At 37.5% G+C, this 19,362-nt stretch overlaps 1 protein-coding gene across 3 annotated transcripts in view; it reads left to right on the top strand.

The window, feature by feature from the left end:
* CDH12 (cadherin 12) overlaps nt 1–19,362 on the top strand; it is a 494,468-nt gene that overhangs the window by 464,847 nt on the left and 10,259 nt on the right. For all 3 annotated transcript variants that reach the window (XM_023218204.1, XM_023218206.1, XM_023218205.1), the window contains one exon: nt 16,186–16,307. In XM_023218204.1, the coding sequence (XP_023073972.1) occupies nt 16,186–16,307 (122 nt within the window). The remainder of the gene's footprint in view (nt 1–16,185; nt 16,308–19,362) is intronic.

Here is a 19,362-nt window from a genome sequence, read left to right as displayed (position 1 = left end):
TGATTTGAGACCCACTGTGTCATTCTCAAATTTGAGTAAACAAAGCAGTGGAATCAGTTACCATGAATACATGTACTTCCTCAGAGACTGTAGTTTGACTTTTCAGGATTAAACATAACCATTGGTTTCAATTCCAAATTGATGTCAATCCTTTCTTCTTTCAATTGCCCAAATTACTGCTTTCCTCTTATTTTTTGTAAATGCTTGTTTTACGTGAGTGTAGGTAGTTTATTTACTGTTTTCTGATTTCCTTTCTTTTTCCCTAATAACTATATAAAACTATTTTGTATTCTCAAAGAGAGATAAGTGTGGTTTATACTAGAATTGCCAACATTTTATTAGTACTTGTATATTAGTCAGTGTTCTCTAAAGGAACAGAAGTAATAAGATAGATGAATATATGAAGAGGAGTTTATTAGGAGAAATGACTCACGTGATCGCAAGATTAAGCCCCCACAATAGACCATCTGCAAGGTGAGGAGCCAGGAAGTTAGTCTGAGTCCCAAAACCTCAAAAGTAGGGAAGCAAATAGTGCAACCTTCAGCCTGCGGCAGAAGGACAGAGAGTCCTTGGTAAATCACTGCTCTAAGTCCAAGAGTCCAAAACCTGTAGAACTTGGGGTCCGATGTTCCAGGGAAGGAAATGTCCATCTGGCACAGGGGAATGATGAAGGCGAGAAGACTCAGCCTAGTCCTTCCATGTTCCTCTACCTGCTTTTATCCTAGCCATGCTGGCAGTTGATTAGATAGTGTCCAATCAGACTGACAGTGAGTCTGCCTCTCCCATCCCACTGACAAATGTTAATCTCCTTTGGCAACACCCTCACAGACACACCCAGGAACAATGATTTGCATCCTTTAATCCATCAAGGTGACATTCAATATTAACCATCACAAGTCCACCCCTTGTCAACTTGAACCCACACACATTTCCTGAAATCATACCTAATCACCAAATAAAGACAACAATAAGGTCATAATTATGCCTAACATAATACAGCTATCTTTCTTACAATCAGAAGCACACTAATCATTAACCTAAAGGCTATTATATAAAGTTAACAACATTTACATGCTGATATGAAGTCAATAAATCTTATGTCACATGATAAAGAAAAAAGGAAATAAAATAAAGATATTTTCTTAGTACAATTGTATACATGTTCTTAACAAAATAAGGGGGAAATACTCATGACAATTACAGTCCTCATTTCTTCAGCTGGTCACATGGTCGTAGCTGGTATTGATGACTACCTTCTCCCACTACCCGTTCTGTATTCCCTTTGCCTTCAGCAAGCACCTCAGCAGATAGTGGTTTTTTCCCTGGTGGAGTGACTCAAACATTCATTCCTGAAAAGTCTGGGCCATCTGTAGTCCTGCCTGGATTGGACTGTTGTTTCCAGTTAACTTTAATTACAGAACATAGTAATACTAAGAGATGCCCTAAGGGATCTCCTGTATTCCACGCACACTCTTCTTTACCTCCATTGTGGAGTAGTGGACTGATTTCATCTTGATAGTCCTAGTCAGTCACCCCAGCCAACACTGTAACTCCCTTCTTAGCCTGTTGACTTAGAGGTAGGAGGAGCCCAAAGTGGACAGGTGGTATCTTAACTTCCAGTTTAATGGAATCGTGTCTCCTGGTGGTAGCATTCCTCCCTCTGGATCTAAGACCTCTAGGCCAGTAGAATGTAATGTTGCAGTTATAGGAAGCAAAAACTTTGCTAGTGGGTCACTAGAAGTGATGGTGAGTGGTGCCACTTCCACTTCCACCCTTTGATTCCTGGACCCGTGACCCTTGGCTATGGGAGAAACAGTACCATATATTTGACACTGATTCAGAGCACAGACAGTCTTTTGGAGAGCTCTGCCCCAGCTCTGCAAATTATTGTCACCTATTTGGGCTTGTAATTGTGACTTAAAAAGACCGTTCCACTGTTCCATCAATCCAGCTACTTCAGAATGATGAGAAACATGGTAAGACCAGTGAATTTCATGAGAATGAGCACACCTGTGCACTTCTTTAGCTATAAAGTAAGTGTCTTGGTCAGAGGCAATGCTGTGTGGAATACCATGATGGTGAATAAGGCATTCCCTGAGTCCACGGATGATAGTCTTGGCAGAAGCATTGCGTGCAGGATAGGCAAACCCATATCCAGAATAGGTGTTTGTTCCAGTGAGGACAAACCAATGTCCTTGCCATGATGGAAAAGGTTCAGTATAATCCACCTGCCACCAAGTAGCTGCCTGATCACCCCAAATAATGGTGCCATATCAAGGACTCAGTGTGCTCTCTGCTGCTGGCAAATTGTGCACTCAGCAGTGGCCGTAGCTAGGTCAGCCTTGGTGAATGGGAGTTCATGTTGCTGAGCCCATGCATAACCTCCATCCCTGCCACCATGGCCACTTTTTTCATAGGTCCATCAGGCAATGACAACAGTGGCTAGGGAAAGAGGCTGAGTGGTGTTGGTTGAATGAGTCATTCTACCCACTTGATCATTAAAATCCTCCTCTGCTGAGGTCACCCTTTGGTGAGCACTCACATGAGGTACAAATATCTTCATAGTTTTTGACCACTCAGAGATGTCTATCCACATACCTCTTCCCCACGTTTCTTTGTCATCAAGTTTTTAATCATGCTTCTTCCAAGTCCCTGACCCTCCAGCTAAGCCATTGGCCACAGCACATGAATCAGTATATAATCACACATCTAGCGATTTCCCCTCCAAACAAAGTGCACAACCAGGCAGGCTACTCAAGGTTCTGTCCACTGGGAAGATTTCCCTTCACCACTGTCCTTCAGGGCTGTCCTAGAAAGGGGCTGTAGTACTGCAGCTGTCAGTTTTCAGGTGGTGACTGACTATCAGGCAGAAACAGCTGTAAACCAGGCCCTTGTCTTCTCTTACTCTGTCAACTTCTCATAGGGAACTCCCCATAAGGCCACAAGTGCAGGCTGGGGGAGAGAAGTCAGGGTGGCAGGAGTGTAGACCATGGACATTTGAGCCTCTTCCTCATGTAACCTACTTGTGGCCTCAGGACCTGCTTGAGTCCGATCACATATCTACCACTTACATTTGACAATGAAATGCTGCTGTGCATGACCCACCTTATGGCTACATGGGTCAGAAAGCACCCAGTTCATGATAGGCAGTTCAGGTCTCATGGTTACTTGATGACCCACAGTCAAACATTCAGTTTCCACCAAAGCCCAGTAACAGGCCAAGAGAGAGACAGGAGAGAAGTTATCTGCAGAAGCAAAGCAGATAACAGGAGGGTAGTTATCTGCAGAAGATGGCAGGGCCTTGCTCAAAAATCCTAAAGGCATCTGCTGTGATTCAGCTATGGGGGCCTGCCAAAAGCTCCAAGCAGCATCCATATCTGCCACAGACACCTCAAGCATCATTGGATCTGCTGGGTTGTATGGCCCAAGTGGCAGATCTGCTTATACAGCAGCCTGGACCTGTTGCAGAACATTCAGCTCTTTACCCCATTCAAAACTGACAGCCCTTCGGGTTACTTGATAAATGGGGTGGAGTAACACACCCAAATATAGAATGTGTTGCCTCCAAAATCCAGATAGGCCTACTAGGCACTGTGCCTCTTTCCTGGTTGTAAGAGGGTCCAAATGCTGCAACTTATCCTTCTTCTTAGACGGAATATCTCAACAGGCCCACAGCACTGGACCCCTAGAAATTTTACTGAGGTAGAAGTTCCCTGAATTGTAGTCTTATTTATTTTCTATCTTCTGTATGCAAATGTCCAATAAGTCCAACGTGTTTACTGCCTCTCACTCACTGGATCCAATCAGCATAATGTCGTCAATGTAATGGATCAGTGGGATATCTTGTGGAAGCAAAATATGATCAAGGTCTCTCCAAACAAGAGGATTATGACACAAAGCTGGAGAGTTTATATACCCCTGAGGCAGGACAGTAAAGGTATGTTGCTGGTCTTTCCAGCTGAAGGCAAATTGCTTCTGGTGGGCCTTATGAACACAAATAGAGGAAAAGGCATTTGTCAAATCAATGTCTGCATACCAGACACCAGGAGATGCGTTAATTTGCTCAAGCAATGAAACCATATCTGGTACAGCAGCTGCAATTGGAGTCACCACTTGGTTAAGCTTACGATAATCCACTGTCATTCTTCAAGATCCATCTGTCTTCTGCACAGGCCAAATAGGAGAGTGGAATGGGGATGTGGTGGGAATTACTACCCCTGCGGTTTTCAAGTCTTTGCTGGTGGCACTAAACTCTTCAATTTATCCAGGGATGCAATATTGTTTTTGATTTACTGATTTTCTAAGTAGAGGCAGCCCTAACGGCTTCCATTTGGCCTTTCCCACCATAATAACCCTCACTCTACCAGTCAAGGAGCCAATATGTGGGTTCTGCCAACAACTAAGTATTTCTATGCCAATGATGCCTTCTGGCACTGGGGAAATGAACACAGAATAAGTCCGGGAACACATTGGACTCACTGTAAGTCAGGCCTGAGCTAAAATTCTATTAATTATCTGACCTCCATAAGCCCCTACTTTAACTGGAGGACCACAATGACTTTTTGGGTCCTCTGGAATCAAGGTCAACTCAGAGCCAGTGTCCAATAATCCCCCAAAAGTCTGTTCATTTCCCTTTCCTGAATGCACAGTTACCATGGTAAAAAGATAGAGGTCTCCTTGGGGGAAGATGGGAGAAAGATTAATAGCATACATTGTTGGTAGAGTAGTGGGGTCCTTCCTCAAGGGGACCTGGCCTCCCTTCATTCAAGGGGTTCTGGGTCTGTAAACTGGTACAAATCTGGAATTGATTGAGAAACCATGATTCTCTGCTTTTAGAATTCAAATTAGTCTTCTGTTCACTTGATTGGGAAGTTTTCTGCTTATGTAAATTAAGTAAGAATGCAGTAGGCTTCCTGTCAATTTAACTTCTAGGAACACTGTGATTAATTAGCCAATGCCAGAGCGCTACATGAGTCTGACTATTTTGATTGCTGCTTTGCCTCTGCTGTCCATTACAGGAGCTATGCCCACCTTGCTTTTGATGGTTGAGTGCTATCTCTTGGCCCCTGCAACCTTGGGATCCAATTATTCCCATTGTATTTAAAGTTTGTAGTTGAGTGACTGTGGTTCCCAACATAAGATCCCACATACAGAGAAGAATAATCACAAAAGTCTTCAAGGATGCAGGTGCTGCCCTCACAAATCTATTTTGGAAAGTATTGGTGATACATATGTCTTCTAGACCCTCCCAGGTGGGATGAATAGGTCTAAAGTGACTAATCTACTCTAGCATCACAATCTCCCTAAGTCTTTGGATCCCTTCCTCTATATTAAACCAAGGGAGATTATGCATTTCCAACTCACTCACAGTGGTCCATCTTTTAATCCATATTTCAGCTAATGAAGCAAATAAAGTATTAGAACCTTTTTTAACACCACTAACTGCAATATTAAATGCAGAATCCCTACTTAGTGGGTCCAAATCAATAGATTCAACCTGATTCAACTTTATATTCCTTCCACCATTATCCCACACCCTTAATATCGATTCCCATGCCTGTTCTCCAGATTTCTGCTTATATAAATTAGAAAACTCAAGAAGTTCTTTTGGAGTTAGTGTACCTCCTTGTGGGTTACCCTCTGAAAGTCACTTCTAGGGTCCCATTGGGACTTTAGTCTAGTTATAAGTCTAGAAGCAAACAGGGGTGTTGGGGGTGGGTCCTGAAGAGTACCAACATTGTCTGGTCTGACAACTGCCTCAGGGGAGGCCATCACTGTTGCCTTAGGCAGTACAGGCTTTACCTCCTCAGACAAATGTGGAAAGGCTAATGGCAGTGTAGGTTGGGGAGAGGATGTTGCCACCGCTGGGAATGGGAAAGCTGTTTCCTCTGACAATAAAGGCTTATCAGGGTTTACAAGCTGTGTCCTTACCTTTATCAGGGCCCTCTCACCGGTTCCCATTCCAAGTTGCAGGGTCCCATTCTTTTCCAATGCCCTCACTTTAACAGTAATCACCTGACAAGGCTGTGCATGTACTTTTTGTTGCAGGTCAGCCACTCTCATAAGACCTTTTGTCTGATTTTCCAGAATTTCAGCTTTTTCTCTATAGGAGATAAGACTCTCACTCAGGGCAATCTTAGAATATTTGAGGCTCAGTATCTGCTTCTGGACCCAGGGGTTAGACTCCCTGAGTTTATTGTTTTCCTTCATCACTTTGTCTGGTAAACAACTAACTTCATTATGTTTCTTGCTTCTCCACATATGGTCAAAGGTATTATGTACAGAGTCACAAAACTCTTTGCCTCTCATGAGCAATGAATCAGGAGTATAAAATTCATTTATTTTGCATAACTCCCTAAACAGTTCACACCAAGGACTATCAGTGTTCTCCATACTATTAGAAGCAAACTCCTTAGCATTTTTGAGTCTCATCATATTAAGCAGCCAACTCCAGAAACGCCAAAACCAGCTAAAGAAATTTGTCCTTATAATTATATTTCTCTAGAACCACTCTTGGTACTAAAAGTTGAATTAGTCAGGGTTCTCTAAAAGGACAGAACTTCTAGGAATGATGAATATATGAAGGGAAGTTTATTAGGATAATTGATTCACATGATCACAAGGTGAAGTCCCACAATAGGCCATCTGCAAGGTGAGGAGCCAGGAAGCCAGTGCAAGTCTCAACACCTCAAAAGTAGGGAAGGCAGTAGTGCAGCCTTCAGTCTGTGGCTGAAGGCCCAAGAGCCCCAAGGAAATCAATGGTGTAAGTCCAGGAGTTTATAAGCTGAAGAACTTGGAGTCTGATGTTTGACGGCAGGAAGGATCCAGCACAGAGGAAAGATGGAGGCCAGAAGATTCAGCTTGTCTAGTCCTTCCACGTTCTTCTGCCCACTTTTATCCTAACTGCACTGGCAATTGATTAGATGGAGCCCACCCGAATTGAGGGTGGGTCAGCATCTTTCAGTCCACTGACTCAAATGTTAATCTCCTTTGGCAACACCCTCACAGACACACCCAGGAACAATACTTTGAATCCTTCAATCCAATCAGGTTGACACTCAAATTAACCATCACAACTTCAAAGAGTAATACTTCAAAGCGAGAATCACTGAAAAAGTTTTCACATCATTTCCTAAAGCACTGTAATGTATCATATACATGGGAAATAATAATCATTAACATCACCATAATCATCAATTTAATTTAGAAATACCATTTTTTCTCATTATTATGTTATGTAAATGTAATGAAATCCAAATTTATGTTGTGATAGACTATATTTTATCTTAAATTTTCAGCAGCTTATGGGTACATTACTGTAATCAAACTGCTTAGGAATACTTTAAATCAATCTAATTGCTCCATCAAAATCACATATACAACTATAATGCCAGGCTTATATTTTTCTTAATTAGTATCTCATTATCACAGGAAATTAAAACTACATGATGAACTTTTCACCTAAAGGTTGCAATTTGGATAAAAGTTATATTTAGACAGGTAGATAAAATTCTTTTTAACATCATATACAAGAGAGAATTCACAATTAGAAAATATTTTTACATGGAAATGTTATTTGGTTGACATATACTATATCATATTGAATCAATTACTATAGGAATAGATTCAATATGATATAGTATATGATGATACTTATAAGTTCATACTTCTTAATATGAACTTCTTAGTATCAAAGACTCTATTTGGGCCAGGCGCGGTGGCTCACGCCTGTAATCCCAGCACTTTGGGAGGCCAAGGCGGGTGGATCACCTGAGGTCAGGAGTTTGAGACCAGCCTGACCAATATTGTGAAACCCCCATCTCTACGAAAATTACAAAAATTAGCCAGACGTGGTGGCATGTGACTGTAGTCCCAGCTACTAGGGAGGCTGCAGCAGGAGAGTCACTTGAACCTGGGAGGCAGAGGTTGCAGTGAACCAAGATCATGCCACTGCACTCCAGCCTGGGTGACAGAGTGAGACTCCATCTCAAATAACAAAAAAAAAAAAATGATCTCTGATATATCTTTAAATCTCATGGTCTATAATACTTTCTGGAACGTATGGATATGTACATGATTAATATATGTAAATCAACATTATTATATCATAACTTTTATGTATTAATATTTCAAGAAAATATTTTAATGAATATTAAAATATTTATATTTTGTATAAATATATATGTTATAATGAATATAACAACCACATTTTAGTACTCATTTGTTTATTTATTCCCTAGACACAAATTTTACAAAAAATAAAAATAATGTCTTCCTCAGATGAGTTTCCAGCCTAAAGGACATCAGACATAGTGAACTGTCAATTAGAATACTGCACTAAAATGGTTTGTTGTTGGTGTTGTTTTTGAGACAGAGTCTTGCTCCATCACCCAGGCTGGAGTGCAGTGACGTGATCTTTATTCCCTGCCACCTCTGCCTCCCAGGTTCAAGTGATTCTTGAACCTCAGCCTCCCGAGTAGCCGGGGTTACAGGTGTGTGCCACCATGCCTGGATAGTTTTTCTATTTTTAATAAAGTCGGGTTTCACCATGCTAGCCAGGCTGGTCTTAAACTCCTGACCTCAAGTGATCTGCCAGCCTTGGCCTCTCAATGCATTAAAATGTTAACACAGAAAAGAAGCAAAGCAGCAGGGTGTCAGAAGAGCAGACAGAAAGATACCTGGGAAATCTGCTACAGTAACATGGCATCTAAACTGAGAAGTATAAAACTTACGGGAATAATAGTGAGAAGAAGGTAAAAAGATAATTTCATTCGCAGAAATAGCATACATCAAGCTCTAGAAGTGGAAGAAAGCATAAAATATTCAGAAGAATATACAGGATTTCAGAATAGGAAAAAAAAAAAAAAGAAACAGGATGAGTACGAGGTGTAACTCCTCTCTCTGTGGTCTCTGTGTCTCTGTCTCTCACCATACCCTTTGCCTCCCAATAATGAAGAAAATCCAGATGACAAATATGATTTTTTTTCTCAGCATATACTGATATTTTGATTTTTATCCTAAAGCAAAAATGTATACACCGAGGAGATATAATCAAAGACAGAAATTGATCTTACCAGTATTTTTGAAAATTTATGTTGGTTACAGTGTAAACCCAAAATAAAATTCTAAGCCCAACAACTCACTGAATGGACACCTCCTCTCAACCAAGGGGATTCCAAAGTAAATCTGAAAAACTAGCTCAGGCTGTGATGATGGGAAGGAGAGTCAAACATGCCTCACAATACTCTCTTCCTTTTGGAAATCAGGCACAACTGACCAGCAATAACATTAAAACAAAGATCTTATGAATGACTAAACAGACTCTTTGTAGCAATAAGATAACAAATTTCACCCTGACTCTAGTAACATCACATGACAAGACAGATAGCCAGGCCCTAAAAGGAATCAAAGTAATTTACCCCAAAATACATTTATTGGATATATTTTGAAATGGGCCTGTAGTGCTATCTCTCATGGAAGAAAATTTACATTCTGTAGATAGTTTTCTCTCCTTTTCAGGTCTTTTCCTGATCCCGGAGAGATTTAACTAAGAATCTAGTACCTTTTTGGGTCTGATAAGAGACATTTACCATCTATCCATCTATTCTCTCTGAAGCCTTCTACTTAGAGACTTCATCTATATAATAAGAGCCTTGGTCTCCACAACCCCTTTTCCTAACCCAGACACTCCTTTTTATTGATTCCAGGTCCTTAAATAATAACTTAATACTCTCAACCAATTGCCCATCAGAAAATCTTTGAATCCACCTTTATGGAGTCACAGAAGTATATTGGTGAATAAATTGTCTTTATGGATTTCCCAGATAGCTACAGATTATTTTAGACATGGAGTAATTTAATGTGCCATTTAAAAGTAACTGAACTAAAGAGAAAAGTCAAAGAAAGCCTGTATCAACCGATAGCATTCATTTATTTTATCTTACTGAGTTTGCACTAGTATAATTCAGTTTTGTGGCATAAAAGGCTAAGATTCCATTCTTGAAGCTATTGTAGTTGTAATTTAGAACACAGTCATACAATTGAATTTAAACTTTTTTTGGTAAACTTTCATTTTAGGTTCAAGGGTACATGTGCAGATTTGTTATGTATGTAAATTGCGTTTCATGGGAGTTTGACGTGCAGATTATTCTATCACTAGGTAATAGTTTTTTGATCCTCACCCTCTTACCACTCTCTGTCCTCAAGTAGGCCCTGAAGTCTATTATCCCTTCTTTGCGTTCATATGTACTCAAAGTACACTTATAAGTGAGAACATGTGGCATTGGGTTGTCTGTTCCTGTGTTAATTTGCTTAGGATAATGGCCTCCACATCCACCCAGGTTTCTGCAAATGTCATGATCTCATTCTTTCTTATGGCCCCATAGGATTCCATTATGTATATGTGCCACATTTTAAAAATCCAGTCTACCATTGCTGGGCTTTTGGGTTTATTCCATGCCTTTGCTATTGTAAATAGTGCTGCAATGAACATACACGTTTATGTGTTCTTATGGTACAACAATTTATATTTCTTTGGGTATGCACCCAATAACGGGATTGCTGGGTCAAAGGGTAATTCTGTTTCCAGTTCTTTGAGAAATCACAATGCTGAATTTTAACTTTTTTTTTTTTTTTTGAGATGGACTTTCGCTCTTGTCGCCCAAGCTGGAGTGCAATGGCACAATCTTGGCTCACTGCTACCTCCACCTCCCGGGTTCAAGCGATTCTTCTGCCTCCCAAGTAATGGGGATTACTTACAGGCGCCCATCACCATGCCCAGCTAAGTTTTGTATTTTTAGTAGAGAGGGGGTTTCACCATGTTGGCCAGGCTGGTCTCAAACTCCTGACCTCAGGTGATCCACTTGCCTTGGCCTCCCAAAGTACTGGGATTACAGGCAGGAGCCACCATGCCTGGCTGAATTTTAACTCTTATAGTTCTTTCAAAGAGATGTTATTTTTAAATAAAGAAACAAAATAACTGCATTGTATTTTAATCTAACAAGAACCTTGTGTTCATTAGTACTTTACCATTTTCAAAACATTTTCAATTACACTTCTCATTTGATTCTTGGAAACACATCTACTAGGTACGATTTTAAGAAGCTCTGCCTTGTCCTTTCAATGTAAAGTGGGCTTCCTCAAAGCCTGGTGCTTAGATGTGTTCTGAATGTGACTCATTGAGGATAAGTGATCATCACATATATTGGTAGATTTCAGGCATTCCATCTTCTTGCTGAGTTAGTTAATAGCTATCATAGAGCATGGAGAAACTGTGAGAAGATCTGGATTCCTGTCTTGACTCCAACACAAATCATAGGAAAGATTATATCAATGTTTTTTCATCTATCAATAGATATCTATGTATGTATAGTTTTCAAACTTTGTAGATGAGCAGGACAGTTTGTCAGATAAAATCTTATGTGGAATCTCAATAGATTATGTCAAGAAAATAGTGGGTAATGCTAACAGCTTCTCTTTATTCCTCATGAAACCATGTAGCACTAAGAAGAATAGCATGAGAACTATAAGTTTACATAACACCAAAATTATCTTTTATATTTAAAATTCACATTTTCCAGGGTTTATCAAAGGTTGCAATGGCAGTTCCCAGTGAACTCATTTCTAAAAGAGATTTTTGATTATGAATTCTAATTATGTCACACCTAAAACTCTATCCTATATGACATGTTCTTCTGAAAATGAAGCTGACATTTCTTTGGTCAAGAAGTGAGGTCTATCCTCCTTTCCTTTGAGTATGGAACGGTAATTAGTAGACTAACAAATTTGGACTTTGCTAGTATATTAAGTGTATAATTGTCATTTTACGTTTATCTCCTATTCCAAGAACTTGATGTATTCCTTTATTATATCTGTAAGTTTATTTGCAGATTCCTTAGGATTTTTCATCTGCAAGGTCATGTCATCTTTCAGCAATAATCATTTTCTTTCTTTCCATCTGAATACCATTTAAAAATTTATATTTGGGTCTGATTTCAATGCATATAACCCTCAAGGACAATGTTAGAGATATATGTATATATATTTCAAGAGCACATATTCTTATTCTGTGCACAGTGTTAGAATAAAAAAGTCTTTTACCATGATATTAGTTTCTCATAGACATACTTTATCAGGTTGAGGAAGCTGCCTTTTACTTATTATTTCTTGAGAGTTTTTATCATGAATGGACTAGAGTTTTGTCAAATGCAAATTCCAAGTCTACTGAGATAGCCTTGTAACGTTTTGTTCTTCCTTGTATTAATATGGAGATTGTTCTCGGATGTTAAATCAACCTTGTGTCCCTAGGATAAACACCCATTCGTCATAATGTATTATCTGTATAACTTGCTGCTGGAATTAATTAGCTACTATTTTGTTAAGGAATATTTGTACTTATGTTTATAAGAAACAATAGTCAGTGATTTTGGCTTTTGTGATTTTTCTAATTGGTTTTTGTATCAAGGCACATAGGATTAGGTGGTAAGTGCTTCCTCCTCTATTTCTGAAATAAACGGTAAGAAAATATTATTTGTTCCTTAAATATGTGATAGAATTCCCCAGTGAAGCCTCCCGGGCATGGGCTTTACTTGGTGAGGAGATTTTTCATTACAAGTTCATTTCTTCACTGTTTTAACTATGCTAAGATTTTCTGTTTATTCTTGAGTCAGTTTTGGTAATTTGCGTTTTGTTGGAATTTGTCAATTTCACCTATGTTAACTATGTTCTTTCATAAAGCAATTTAACGTATTCCTTTATCATTTTTTATTTCATTTATAGTAATGAGAAGTAATGAATTCATCTCAGATTTTGGTAATTTATTATTTTCCTTTTTTTCTCTTAGTTTAAGCCGTATTTTAAAATATTAATAATAAAGTAGGTTCTAAATCAAATGGACTCAAAATACTATAAGATCTGACTCTGGTATTAGTGAAAGATAGAGAGAGGAAGATCTAACAAATCATTGTGAAGGTATAAGGGACACGCATAGAATTATTTCTTTGTTATCTAATATGAGCCTCAAATTAGTAAGTAACTATCTATTAAATATAGGCAATGTGGAACAATAATAATTAGAATTTAAATGGTTTCATTATTAGGAACTTAACACTCAATTGTGTAAGACTTTGATTATTTAATGTTTACTGGGTTCATAATTCAATTTCCTTCGTAAGTATTCAACAGTAACTAATTTCCACATGGTGTTATTTTCAAATAATTGTGTAATACCCATGCTGAATCAAGCATGGGTATTTCATGAATTTCATCATTGCTGCCCCAAATATTGATTAGATAAGTCAGTAAGAAAATAGGCCATTACTTTTCAAAATAATTTAGTACAATATCTCTCTATATAAATTAAATAATACTGTATTACTCCTATGCATTATTCATTCTTGTGAAAATTTCAATTCATATTTGAGTATAGTAGTTCTAAAACTGAGATGGTATTGCTTCTCAAACGGCCACTTAAAAATATGAGGTGACATTCTTAATGTTTAATTATGAAAAGTTTTGAAAATATGTGATAGAAGAGAGAGTAATATTATTAAACAGATGAACTTGTTCCTCATTTTCAACAATGTAAACATGTTTTTTGTTATTTTCTATTTGGACACTTATTTTGTATTGCCACAATGATGCCTTGTGACATTTAATCTTTAGGAATTGAGATATCCTGTAGAATATCTATTGCTCAGGGAAGTTTCCCTGAACAAAACATTGTCGTAGCTAAAATGCCAATAGTACCTTTGGGGAAACACTGTTAATAAAAAAAAAAATTACAATATTAAGAATAAGTTTGGGACAATTTACTCATAACAGATATTAGAATTTATTTTGCAGGATAGAAAATAATTTATAACTAGCAGAACAGAATTAATTTCTGATAGATAAACCAGGCCTAAATTCATTTTAATAACCTTTTCTTATATTATAAAATAAATCTCTAGGAAAACTCCTGTCCCCTGTGGAAGATATCCCATTGTCACATCAACTTAATAAAACAAAACCATAATACTGAAAAAAAGTAAAAAAGAGATTTTCCTTTTCTTGTAGCTGCAGGACTCATACATTATATACCATGTAAACTAAAAAGTAGAAACTGAGTTTTACATTGCCCAGATGTTGAGTAGTTTAAGTTATTCACATTCATTGACTAAACTTTATAAAATGAATTAGTCGTCTTTTTGTAAGTAGCTATATGATTGTCAAAGTGGTTTATTTTTTCATCTAAAGCTCAATATATGATAGAGTTTAAGAGCATGAGCTGTGGAATCAGAACAGCTGGAATCAAAACCTAACCTTACCACTTTCAACTTATGATATTTGAGAAGTTACATCCCTATCTCTTCAGAGTTTCACATACACAATGGAGATAAAAATAATGCCTATATCATAGTTGCTGTAAAGTCTAAGTGAGTTCATCTTTGTAATGTGCTTTTGAATATTTGTACATTGCAAGGATTCTAAAGTATTAGGCATTAGGCATTGCTGTTGTTTATAATTTCCAGTTTCTTTAGAAAAGTAAACCTAGTTTAACCAACTTGTTGACTTTATTTATATTTTATACTATGCAGATAATGAATAGCAATAACAGAAACAGATCTTGATCATCTCCACAAAGTATAAATGGTAATAAGAGTAATGATATTTACCAAAATTTATCAAACACCTTGTAAAATACCATCTCATTTAATGCAACACCACTGTGAAGCAGGGCCTACGAAAACCGTATGTTTCATACAAGGAAACTGAGTTAAAGAAAGGTGAAATAGCTTGTGAAAAACGGGCTAAAACGTTTCTATCAAATAAGATCATAGCTTGTGACCAATATCAATTTTTAAATAATATGTATTTTCTGAATAAATTCTCCAAGATTATTAATCTACCTTTTGTAAGCATACCTGGTGTTGTAAGAATGAACCATTTATAAGCAATTTATGTTATCTGTGTTGGTATTGGTGCAAATAATAAATTTCAGTGTCATATGTGAATATGAGAATGCTGTTAAAGCTATTGTGTCAAATGCTTGTTATGTATTTTTTAAATGAATTTTAACTAAGCAAGATATTGTATACCTTTCAAAATCAGTCATGTGGAATGATTTTGTATGCATTCTTTGAAGTATTCTAGATAGACATCTAAAACAATATTATAAGTCTTTGGTGGCATTGCAGAAGAGTTTAACTCATAAACCAATCAATAGAGAAGGTATGATGGAATAAACATGGTGTTTGCATTTTCGTAATCCTGGGTTTGGATCTAAACTCCTCATTCATTTAGCTTTCTGCCTCTGGGCAAGAGGTCTTTCAGCAATGTGCAACAGTTTTTCCATCTGTAACACTTCATAAGGTAAAATTATGTACTGCACAAGTTCAAATAGGTACATTATTTTATGCTTTATTGGTTTATTTAATTATTTTCTAGTTTTATTCAGTAAATGACAGAGATCCAGATAATAATCCATAGGTTGGGACCAAAACCTGTGATGGGATTTTGGCAGACACATCTTGTCAAACTGACAGTCTTTTTGATACTAGGAAGTAGGAAAAAGGAAGTTATTGCAAAAATGTTTATTACTTCCTTTTTTATCACCAGCAAGTAATTTAAGGAAGTATATAGCTTTCCATAATCCATCTCTTAGTTCTACTTCCTTAGGTTTATTTTAATACTTTTCATTTATAAAGAGCCTTTTTTTCCCTTTATTATTTTTTGTTATAATTCTTCTTTTCAGGAGGAATCTTCTAGGAGGAATCATTTTGAGTGAGTCATTTAAATATGTAGATTATTCAACAATAACGTTTTCATTATGTGGGTACAACATAGACAATTTTTTATCTGAGGAAAAATATCACTGTTGGTAAAGATTCGTTCTGTGAACTAACCGCGGTATGATAACTTAGTCATTCTTTTAGAAAGGGCTACAGTTGATGCTAAAATATCAATTAAATAGTTGGCCTTACTTTGGTATTGAATTCTGGGGGGTTCCAACTACAAGAAGATAAAAAGAAACCTTTTTCCTATAAGAAGAAGGATTTTTTTCATTCTGTATAAAGGCTGATTTTTTTTTAATTTAAATACCATTTATTGTAGGGTTTTTTTTTTTAATTTAAATACCATTTATTGTAGGAGCAATAACTGACCAGATTTTGTAATCATCTTTTATCTTTATATGTTTTTTAACAGGTAACCCTTTATTAACCAGCAAAGTCAATATACTGATTAATGTCCTAGATGTAAATGAATTTCCTCCAGAAATATCTGTGCCATATGAGACAGCCGTGTGTGAAAATGCCAAGCCAGGACAGGTATCTTATAAATATTGTTTCTTGAGTGTATAAAGACCCATCATATGCATGTATTTTAAGTTATAAGTCCAGACATGAATGTATACACATATATTTATTTTTCTGAATCAGACCTTTCATAAAATAAACCATAAAAGATATTAAACTCTTGTGAATTAATGATACAGATGAATGGATGTGGAGGTGATACTACATGGATGAAGTACTGATTGCTTAGTGAAAGTTCTTTGTATAAAGGTCTACACTTGCGGATTCTGCTATGTTTTTCTATTCTCCTACTGTTGAATTTCTTTTCTTTTCTTTTCTTTTTTTTTTTTTTTGCTCGATACGAAGTCTTGCTCTGTCACCCAGGCTGGAGTGCAATGGCACAGTCTTGGCTCACTGCAACCTCCACCTCCTGTGTTCAAGCAATTATCCTGTTTCAGCCTCCCAAGTAGCTGGGATTATAGGCATGTGCCACCACACCCAGCTAATTGTTTGTATTTTTAATAGAGATGGGATGTCCAGGTGTCTCCTTGTTAGCCAGGCTAGACTTGAACTCCTGACCTCAAGTGATCCACCTGCAAATTTCTTTCTTTCTTTTTTTCTTTTTCTTTTTTTTTTTGACAGAGTCTCAGTCTGGCACCAGGCTGGAGTGCAATGGTGCTATCTCTGCTCACTGCAACCTCTGCCTCCCGAGTTCAAGTGATTCTTGTACCTCAGCCTCCCGAGTAGCTGGGACTACAGGCGCCGGTCACCACACCCGGCTAATTTTTTTGTATTTCTAGTACAGACGGGGTTTCGCCATGTTGGCCAGGATGGTCACAATTTCCTGACCTCGTGATCCACCAGCCTCTGCCTCCCAAAGTGCTGGGATTACAGGCGTGAGCCACCATGCCCAGTCCCCACTCACAAATTTCTAAAGAACTTGTGACTGTAAACCCAGTAAGCCAGTCACTTTAGAGTGCATTCTCCCAGTGTATTTCTTATTTTGCTCACGTGCTTGTATTAGTTGCACAGCAAATCTTTTAATCTAACCTGAAAATGCAAAGCTTCCCTCTCTAGTGGCCTTGAGGAGAACATCTGGGTTATTTTTAAATGTCTGACTTTCATTTTTCTTATGAAGTTAACATTATTCTGTGAAGATGTAGTTGTGGGAAGATGTTATGAGGAAAGAAGACCACAAAGTTAATGAAACTGATTGTGAATGATTTTATGTTAGGTGGTGGTAGGTTGCCGTTTTTTCTTTTTTTCCCCCCTAAAGTCTTATGAATGAATAAAGGAATAATATAAAGGGAATCAGACATGGGAATTTTTTTTCTCTCTCTCTTTTTGAGACGGAGTCTCGCTCTGTCGCCCAGGCTGGAGTGCAGTGGCCGGATCTCAGCTCACTGCGAGCTCCGCCTCCCGGGTTTACGCCATCCTCCTGCCTCAGCCTCCGGGGTAGCTGGGACTACAGGCGCCCGCCACCTGGCCCGGCTAGATTTTTGTATTTTTTAGTAGAGACGGGGTTTCACCGTGTTAGCCAGGATGGTCTCGATCTCCTGACCTCGTGATCCGCCCGTCTCGGCCTCCCAAAGTGCTGGGATTACAGGCTTGAGCCACCGCGCCCGGCCAGACATGGGTATTTTTAAAAGAGTATGTCATGAAACAAAAATATGTTTAATCTAATATTGTGAACTTACATTCCAAATGGAAAAAATGGAAAATGCATTGGTATGCTTTGGTTTATTCTGTTGTTGATCAACTTTAAATAGCATAACTATTCACTTGAGTAAACTGAAGTTTTAGTTCTTGAAATAAATCTTGATATTTAGAAGAATATTTTTGTTGAAAAAAGTCATTCTTTAATCTTTAGTATCTTTTTCAATTTCCATGCTTTACATCACTTAGTGGAACCTTTGTCCCACAGTTCTAAACCTGTGATGTCTACTAGTTGTATAGCTACTAAAATAAAATTAAAATTACATGAAACTAAAAACTATATTCTCATTCATACTAACCACATTTCAAGTGCTCCATATGTGGTGAGTAGATATTATTTTGGTGCCTGCAGACATAGAATATTTTCATAACCATGGAAACTTCTAGTAGACTGTGCTGCTTTACTCTTCCATTTGATAATTTGGGGACTCATTAATCTTCTAACATCATAACTCATTTTGTGATATTTTCTCAAGTAAGAAATCTGCATCCTTAATTTTGGATGGGCACAGAATGCACCTAAAATTTATCACCTTAAGTGCATACACAATTTGTATGGGATGAGCTTACAGTTTTCTTTAGTTTCTGAAATCCTAGTTGCTACAAAAATATTTGGGCCCAAATAAATAACCCGATTTGGTTGTTTTGGGAATTTGAAGAGGATCACCAAAATTCATCAAGTTAGCTATTTTCCACTTTCAGGATGCCTCACTAAACAAAGATAAAAAAAAAAAAAGCCAGTTCTTTAGCTTTTAGGTGATTGAGGATATTAATGATTTCAGATCGATTAGAATTTCATTTCTAATGCTCCAAATGGAAGCCTTCGGGAATAGAGCTCCATTTAATGCTGTATGTTTGTCCAAAAAATTAAAGGATTTGTTGAGTCGAGAAAAGGAAATTAGTTGAAATCAATGTTATTTTTTCATATCTGAACAAAATTTTGAAGAATATCTTGGACTCTTAGAGGCTGTTATTCTAAAATATATTTCTGGGGCTTTTTGTGTCCAATTGAGTCATACTTTTCTACAAAGCATTACCCTGAAATGTCTATTGAGTTTTCAGGGATTGTAATATAAAGAAATTAATTGTAATATATTGTAATATATAAGAAATCTATATATGAGCAATGTATGTATTTTCCGTTTTTGAGCCCTGCCATTCTGTCACTGGCCTAAGAACTATGCAGAGGAACTGTCTCCTATGGATTATGCTGCTATCTATTATCTGCCTATCGATCATCTACATTTCATGTATTTATTCTGAAGAAATAAGAATAGGAGGAAATATGATGCTATGTAAATCAGTGAAGATTTATATGGGAGCTGTTTTCCTTGGGGCAGGGACTCCCAAGTGACACTTCCAGATGAGTTCC

This window comes from Piliocolobus tephrosceles, chromosome 4 (assembly GCF_002776525.5).
Source record: "Piliocolobus tephrosceles isolate RC106 chromosome 4, ASM277652v3, whole genome shotgun sequence".
NCBI classification, from domain to species: Eukaryota; Metazoa; Chordata; class Mammalia; order Primates; family Cercopithecidae; genus Piliocolobus; species Piliocolobus tephrosceles.
Note: the sequence above shows the minus strand (reverse complement) of the source record. Positions and strands in the feature narration are given on the sequence as shown.